This window comes from Alosa alosa, chromosome 5 (genome assembly GCF_017589495.1).
Source record: "Alosa alosa isolate M-15738 ecotype Scorff River chromosome 5, AALO_Geno_1.1, whole genome shotgun sequence".
Lineage (NCBI taxonomy): Eukaryota > Metazoa > Chordata > Actinopteri > Clupeiformes > Clupeidae > Alosa > Alosa alosa.
This window is the reverse complement of record NC_063193.1, coordinates 7,562,817-7,571,727: the sequence shown is the minus strand read 5'-3', so window position 1 is coordinate 7,571,727 and position 8,911 is coordinate 7,562,817. Positions and strand designations below refer to the sequence as shown.

The following is an 8,911-nucleotide window of genomic DNA, read 5'->3' as shown; positions in this document are numbered from 1 at the left end:
CCAGCAGATGGTGGAGGTAATGCACTCCGTTTGCAAAGTGCCAAAAAAAAACACTGAAGAAGAAGAACCCATCTTCTTTTTTTGGTGAAAAAGGCAGTTTGGTTTAGCAGTTTGGTTTTGCAAACAGAGTGCATTACCACCATCTGCTGCACTGAGGTGTGATGGCAAGTGTACCCTGTAGCCTCATTCTGGCCGCCGGGTGAATAAGGCGAATTACCTATTTCCAAATCATGAACAATTTATTTCATGAACATGAATTTAGGCAGTGAATGACCAGCGGTTAGTTAGAATGACCCAAGCAATAACCATCTGGAGGCTGTGAAACTGAAATGATTAAATAGCCTAGGTCACATCTTTATGAAAACATTGCTTTTATTGTCATTTTCCTCCACTGTTATATGGGAATATGGTTATAATTTGTGACTGAGAATATAACTGCATCTAAAGTGAATGTGGTCTCTTTTTTAAAAATCTTTGTCATACATCATACAAATACCGTAGAGATCATTACAAACAGAAGATATTATAAAAAAGACAAGAGACATCTTAGCCTCAACACTAATGTCCAAACTAAACGTCATCCTTTTCCAGAAGAAAAGTAATCCTTTGTTGTATTTTATGTCTGTTAGCTGATGATTTGAGTTAGTAAGATTATGACAAGGAAATTATTCCTCTTATCAGTATTATGATCTTTTTGCATTAACACGACTTTGTGAAGTTTTCAAGTAAACACCAGAGACGCATGTTAGGCTGCATCAGAATGGTAGTTCTCCTCACAGAGAGGTCGACAACAGAGTTGTTCCTGGCCCGTCAGCCCCATCTACTTTGCTTATCCTCTTCTTACCCCTGGACTGGAACTCTGCATGAATCTGCAGAAAGGTTTTATTCTTGGTTTCTGGAACTATGAGGAATATAAAGGTCGCCACCATGACACAGACGACCAAGAAAACGAGGAAGCAGTACTGCTTGAGCCCATTCTGAAAATGAAAGTGTGAAAAGACTAGAATAGTTAATATGTAGAATCACCAAGATGCTGACAAACACGACAAACCATTTTACTTGTGTCTTCAGCATTTTGCGCTCTGGTAGTGTGAGGGGGAAATGACAAAGACGGACTTTAACCTTGTGTTGTTTTTGCTTTGATACTTGTGTTTCTGTAAGTGTAAGATCTTAAACTTTTGAAAGAACTCTTCTGTTAAAGCTTAACCTAGTTCATAATGTTCCTTATAATTGATACTTCTATTGCCTTTTGAATTCATTCTTCCGTTGGAGACTAACCTGGTTCTTAAAGTGCTTTTCATTTGATATTTCTGTTCTGGTTGGTGTGCAGATGGCAAATAATGTGTTGTATGACGATAGAAATGTTCTTAACCCAGTTTCAATGTCCTTGGATCTGTATTGATACAGGCATGTGTGTGTGCAGGGAGGTGTAATGATACAATGATGCAATGATACTATGATATGATGCCAGGTATAAATATGTGTGTGAGAAACACTGATTGTCTCTTTGGTGCACAGACTTTGTTTCTTTATCCTGTTTGCCTGATGCATATGAGACCTCTCTGCAGAGATTAATGAAATGAGAAAGACAAAACCTTATCTCAGACTCTCAGTATTTATAGATCTTTAAGCAAAATTTCTTCCACAGTAGTTATCATCATACCACCACTTACCACAATAAATGGGAATGCCATGCCAATTAAGAAAAAGCTCAGCCAATTAACAGAGCCGCCGATCATATAGGCAGCAGGACGCCCAGTTTGCGTGAAGAGCTCGGCGGCCAATATGTTTGTGACGCCACCTAAGACAGGAACATTAATACTTTTATCCTCTGCAACATGATATATAAAGTAAAAATGTTTCCACTTTCAGTGAGGTCAGTGGCTGAACTAAGATCATAAACCTAGTACACTTTTTGTACTAAGAGAAAAAACACTTAAAGTGTATTTTAGTGCATGACTGCACCTGGTCCCAAGCCAAAGCTGAGGATGAAAGCGAAGACACAGATCATACTGAGATACGGCACCCATGGGCTGACATCCTGAGGAGACAAAAGAATTATCCAGCATTTAGGATTCCATTATGGTTTGCCACACACACAAACACTGGACTTCAGAGCAAGGCTGCTATACTACAATCCATCACCACTGATACTGACAAATTATTGCAGTCACCAATGGGAAAACAGAAGGTACTTAATCATAGCCGACTGTCTTAGGGGTGGGCCAGCAATGGGTAGAGTTCAACCCAAACGTGGGCATTGTCTGTTAAAAATCAAACAATTTTATATAATTTTAATAGTACTAATAGCATATTTTTTTACATTCGAAAGCATTTTTATTGTGGCCTATTCTGATTTCTTTTTTTCTCCATTACCAAATAGATTAGGCCTATTCAGCTCTGGGCAAATCCCGGTTGCTCTCTGCAATTAATCATCTGGAATTTCACTGTGCTCCGGAACCTTCCAAAAACTAATCTTATTCTGGCAAGCTTTGCAATGTAGAAAACACTGTGAAATGCTTTACTTGAAAGGTGAGCGTGAGTGTGAAGCAGATACACCAGACGGCCATGAGTGAGTATCCTCCGATGATAAGAGCTCTCCTCCCCAGCGATTCAATCAACATGCCCTGGGGGGGCAGACACAATGCATCATGCATCACATGACATTCCAGCCGACTATCAGTGAAGAAATAATATGCCTCCTGATCAAGTCATTTCCTTCCTTCTCACATCAAGACTTTTGAAGAATCTTCACCCCATGTGGTCTGCAGACAGTACACTGTGCTCATTTTGTGCTCGAGTGTGGTCATGTTTTCAGAGCTAGGACAAGTTATAGTATAGCTACAGAACATGCTCGGGGCTATTCTAGATGAATCTGCAATTGTCTAAAATCGCTCCACTGGATGTGAGGTTAATCATTTACATTTTAGAAGATTACGTTTGTAAGCATTTCAAATTAGTCCAATCCAAGTCAACTTACACAGGTGAGGGCAGTCATACACTCACAAGCCCCGGTACCTAATGTCACATATGGTATCCTTTGCTGTGGAATTCCTGCCTCGGTGAAGACATAATCTGCATAGAAATAGATCTGTGAATAACAATATACTATTTTAATTATTTGAAATACAATGATGATAATAAAACATTAATAATGACCATCTACCGGAAACAGTGGTACTGTAAAGTGATAACTAATGGGCAGTGAACAAATGGGGGAAATGGGGCCTACCTAAGGCTATCTGAATATGATCAACAGCTTTTTATCTATTATATTTAATATTTCATAAACTGTTTCCATTTGCTTTGAAACCTGCAAATGATTAGGATCCTGTAACATGCCAACTAAAAATTATGTTAGTATGATATTTATATTTCATCATCTGTGCAGTGGACACTAGTTGTCCAGGCCAATATTGGGGACCTTTAAATAATCATGAACTGTCAGTAACCAATACATTGACACACACTGATCTTTCATCTGAGTAAATAAAACAAACAGCAATGATGTGACTAGTTGTGGTCAAAGACCATGCCACTATGTTGGACAAGCAAAATTACAACAAACATTACTGGACAGAGTCATACAGCGTTGATGCCATTGAGCTGCTGGAAAATGTTAATGAAAATAATGGTGACAAGCTGCCATCGGAGGCTCTGGTCAGAGAAGAGTTCCCAGGGCTTCTTAGCTTTGATTCCAATAGCATTAACTCTCTCTCTTTCAATGTCTGCCTTCTCTCCATGGTATTTATCTGCACCATGAAGCTGTTTCAGTGCTGTGAAAAAGCACAAGACATGGCACATTCCTCAGCTCACAAGTTCTTTTTTGGCCACATTTTTTTTGTTCTACTTCGCTGGGTTAAGACTTTACACTGGCATCATTTCAATTTAGCTGAGCCTATTTTATTCAAGACTAAAACCACTCTTTAACTGTCTTCAAATCTTATACATGTCGATATAATTGACTGAATCCCTCTGAATCTCTGAGAAACTGTTAAAGACCCACCACTCATGTCCAATCCCAAACCCTAAAAACTCATTTGATTTTATTCTCCTTTTTTACTCCTGCTTTGTTCTTCTGTCACTATATCTTTAGTTGAAGAGACTAGTGAAATGGAAGAATATGGTTTTACTGTACATCTCCAGCAATGGACTTTTCTTTTTATCTTAAATGTCAATTAGGATGAAATGTTCTGACAAAACAAATTGGATGCAGATGCAAACAAAAATGTAAATGCATGAGAATGTTATAAACTTATAAACTCACCAGATATCATTCTAGATGCGGAATATTTGGACCCTGCAAAAAAATTTCAACCATCACTTACCTTTATTGCACGCACGTTCATCTCCTTTGTCAATCAGTAGGTAACGGGGACTTTCTGGAAACCAGGGCAGAATGACCAGCTGAATTGCTGCTGGGACGCAGGTGGTGGACAACAAGATGGGCCAGTACCCGTCTCTCCCAAGCAACTCTCTAAAAAAAAAGTCAGCTGAAGTTACAGTGTGCCTATATGTGCCTGTGTGTGTGTGTGTGTGTGTGTGTGTGTGTGTGTGTGTGTGTGTGTGTTATACTGTTTACTGATGTATAAATGAATGAAGGCCAATACTGTATAGGGATATCAGAGACATCTCATCTGCACATCTATATGGCTGGACATTATTCACACAGATCACATAATAATAAAACAATATGAATTGAATAATATCATTTTTAATATTGTTCTGACATGTTACTTCATATGATAATCAGGAAAAAAGTATTCCTTTTTCCACTATCACCCGACTTACTTCAGTCCCACCACCTGTCCGGTGAAGATGCCCCCTGTGATGAATATTGACGTGCCCATGGCCATGGCTCCACGCAGTGCCCGTGGGGCAATCTCACCCAGGTAGAGGGGCTGCACACATAAACTAATACCTGCCAATTACAGACACAGAAATTAATTCCTTTATCTTGCTCATGTGATTGTTCATTGCAACACATACAAAGCAAAGCAGGATAGCACCACAGCTATTTACAGCTACGTTTGTGTTTTGGCATAATTAACAGCATTCCTGCTGTACATATTTTGCCCGAAATCCTATTTTTTTTGTTAATACTGAAAGGCTGAGAGTTATTAAAATGATTGAAAAACTAATAATCTGAGTCTTAACATTCTGCTTTTTGAATAGTCAAATGTAATTTCCATGTTGAATCACTTAGATGGTTTACCTGCATTTACACCTGTTAGAAAACGTCCAACTATGAGCAGTTCAAACAAACCAGTAGGACTGCTTATACCCATAAGAAAAGCGGCCAGTATAGCAAAGACATTGTTGATTAACAGTGTCCCTTTCCTGTAAAGGGAGAAAAAAAGTGTGGTCTGAGATCATTATCAAATACAAGTGATCTGAGTGCTGTAGTGGAGTGGTAACCGGGAGGATTGGGAGAATTCCCAGTCGGCCAGTAACATTTTGAGGCCAGGCTGATTACTGTGAGCTTAAAAAGCGCACAATATTGCTTTTTGTATCAATTCTTTGCTGCACTCTCCAACAGCCTGGACTGTGCGATCGCAACTCCTCACTCACTTCCCGAAGCCCCTCCCCTCAGCCCTGGTTCATAATGTGGAAACAACTATACCTGACATGCAGGTATGAGATGGGACTACTGAGGATTTTAGATGAGCTGCCAGGATATGTTTCAAGTAGACACCCACCCATTACAATAGGAATCAGGCCAAGTTGGGTCACACTTCTATCAACACCCCCCATTCCCAATTGGTATCAGTGGCACAGAAGCTTCCTGGTAATATTCCGGTAATACTCACTCTCCCACTCAGCCCCTGTCTAAGTGAGTTGGTTATTTTACTCATTTTCTCCCCCCCAAAAATATGTATGACATTAGGCTACTTATCATCTAGGTCTGTTTTGCCATTTGTCACTGATCTGTTTGCTTTAATCCTGACTAGTGCTTCTTTCACTTTGTCACATGATGTCTGATGTTGGTGAGGAAAAATAAAAAGTCATGACTTCACAGGTGAAAACGTTAGTTGGACCTGAAGAAACACAGGGCTGACAAAAAGGCTACAGTACTTAGGGAGAAAGAGATTGAGAATGCAATTTAATTCAGCTTGAGTAGTGGCAAGTGGAGCTAAAGACAACAGAGCGTGAGTGAGAGAAACATGAACGGTCTTTTTTACCTGACATGCTCACTCACACAGACAGGTCTGTGCCTGGCGACTTGGGTCAAACGTTGACCTACCCAGGAGTGGACAAAGGAATGGGTCTAAAAGACTTGTCTGTCATGGTCTAGGAAAGAGCTAACCTGCCTGCTTCTACTGCAAGAAGCCAAGTCGGAATGTCTAGCTTTCATAAATGAGGTGAAAGCAACCAACCTGCAACCAAATATTGGTTGGATCTTGTATAACAGCTGTTTCTCTTAGACTAGATACTTTCACAGACTGCTGAATACATTCCCGGTGGTGTGAGGACAATGGTGGTCACACAAATTATATTCTCTTCATCACTGAAGAAGAAGTCAAGTGTCCCCACTGGGCCAACACATCTCCCTCAGTTGCAGATGAACAGACAGATGGAGTGAATAGTGAGTAAGTAGTGTACCATCTATTTTAATATCAGTGCTGTGTGTGCAATATGTCTACACCAATGCAATGACAGACTGGGATTGTTACATCCTGCACATTGCTCTTGATTCCATGGTTCACTATGAGGGATGTTTTTTTTTTTATGTGGAATTTATAGCCATTTTCTTTCAATTATTATTCTGTTTTACCCTATGTGGGCTTTTTTCTCTCTCCTCATTTTTCTCCCCTCTCAACGTCATAGGGCCATTCATTTGGGTACCTAGAGCAGAGGTTTCCCAATTTAAAACTGCTGAGGCCCAATTTAAATTCTAAAACTTCTGTGGCCCACATATAGAAATAAATAATGACAAGGCAGCTGGAACCTGCCACAAGTTCTCTGTCTCTCGTGTGCTCAAGATGCGTTCCCAATGAAGTGCTGCATGAGTGGAGATGCATGGTGTCAAATGTGCATGATGTGCGTGGTCGGATCGGCAGCACTGGTTTTAATAAAGTAATTTAGGCTACGTCTCGTGGCCCACCTACAATGCCTTGACGCAGCCCACACTTTGGGAAACATTGACCTAGAGGATGAATTGTCTAATTAGGACCATGAATGCCCCCCATTGAGTGGAACTGGCAGATTATTATGAAAGATCTATCCATCCACAGGTGCACTCAATGCCTGTTTACATGACCCTACATTGGTTATAAAATGTTTGGTTATAAAATAACATTAAATCATAGTTACCTCCCACACTTAATTGCCAATGTCCCACCGACCAATGAACCGACAAGCCCTCCGATTGTGAAAATAGACACAGTGACTGACCACAAGAGAGTAAGCTTCTGCTCTGATATGGCAGTTTGGTATCGCTCCATCCATGTTTCATTCATGAACGACTGTACAGCCTGATAATGAGTGGGGGAAGGAAGAGAGAGAAAGAGAGAAAGAAAGAGAGAAAGAGAAAGAGAGAGAGAGAGAGAGAGAGAAAGAGAGAGGGGGGTGGCATGACGATTAGCAGGTATCTTGCAATTAGGAATTAGGAAGCTTTGGCTGTTTTGGGTTACACCTCCGTACCATGACTAAACACTGGCTGACCTCAAGTATTGCATGTGACTGTCACAGGCGGCTTTCCAAGAAGATGTGACATTTTAGGAACACAATGGAAACTGTAATCCTATTATGAGTAAGGAGAACTTTATCAAAGGAATCCCTGATAGCCTATTTGATATTTGAAGCGGTTTTATAACATTATCCTCAGTGGTGCACGAATTTGAATGTAATTGACTCAAGTGAAATTGTGTCATATTGAAAGCTACAAGCAAAATATAATACATTACCTTTGTCGGAGCATTTATAACAGATACATTATATCCATACTGAAACGTCCCGCCGATGCAAGCTGCCCAAACAGCCAACAGCAACGTTTTGCTTGGAAGCTAAAATCAAAGGAATGCACAGGGCAGAGCGGAGACTGAACAGAAGTCATGACATCTTTAGAGAGCAAATTATAACCTACGGTATGTACAATTATCTTACAAAAAGACATTTAAGGCTTTACATGTGATATCGTGCATATTCTGCAGGCTATAGACCAAAGATTCTGAGTAGGCTACAACTTTATGCATCTACTTGATACCGTTATATGACTACATTTAGACTATACACTATGTTGCCCACTTACACCTACCTTAATTTGCTCATGTCTGTCTTTCAACAAAGGGAGTGACTCCATGATATCTCCATTATCCCTTGTCATTTTCAATAAGTGCGTGTGTGCTGTTTTTCTAAAATGTCTAAGATATACTAGTGGCTCATCTTCACGACGCACAACTTTTACGCAGAGGATAATACAACTACTTGTTTGGCTCAAGGTCCGACTTTTTAAGAGGCATAAAATAGCATTTCTTCTGCTTTCTAACCAGCGTGAAGTCTCTTCTTCTGCAATCACAGAATGAGAACGCTGCTCCACCAATAGACCGGGGCAGTATCACTGCCTGACAAATACTATAAAGTTTAAGACTGTAAAATACTGTGCTGAAACAAACAAACAAGAAACAGAATTACCTTGGGCACACCCGGTGATTCTTCACTGGTACACATTTCAAGATTGCCTCATTAAAATGAGGCTCGAAGTTTTATAATAATCAATTTAATATCAATTAAATTAGTTCAAAAGGCCTATTCCGCACGAATTCTAACTTCATTTGACCAGGCTACCTGTCAGCAAATGGAGGGCTGCTGAAAGAAGGGGCGCATAGCCTAATAGTCATTAGAGTTAATTTAGGTAGCTAATCTTAGCAGACATCTCACACCCCTCTCTCTCTCTCTCTCTCTCTCTCTC

The 8,911-nt window shown here is 40.1% G+C and overlaps 1 protein-coding gene across 2 annotated transcripts; it reads right to left on the bottom strand.

The window, feature by feature from the left end:
• Positions 1 to 381: 381 nt before the first annotated feature.
• Positions 382 to 8,907, bottom strand: LOC125294988 (solute carrier family 2, facilitated glucose transporter member 11-like). Of its 2 annotated transcripts, none has more exons than XM_048244089.1 (12): positions 8,258 to 8,907; positions 7,908 to 8,006; positions 7,315 to 7,475; positions 5,216 to 5,340; positions 4,792 to 4,921; positions 4,329 to 4,477; positions 3,589 to 3,776; positions 2,981 to 3,091; positions 2,526 to 2,627; positions 1,966 to 2,041; positions 1,674 to 1,801; positions 382 to 977 (listed from the first exon to the last, which is right to left on the bottom strand). In XM_048244089.1, exons 1-12 carry the CDS (start codon positions 8,324 to 8,326, stop codon positions 774 to 776), a joined length of 1,542 nt encoding a protein of 513 aa, XP_048100046.1. In that variant the 5' UTR covers positions 8,327 to 8,907; the 3' UTR covers positions 382 to 773. The 2 variants fall into 2 exon arrangements, with proteins under 2 accessions (XP_048100046.1, XP_048100047.1); XM_048244090.1 differs by having other exon boundaries at positions 8,635 to 8,907.
• Between the last annotated feature and the right edge of the window lie 4 nt (positions 8,908 to 8,911).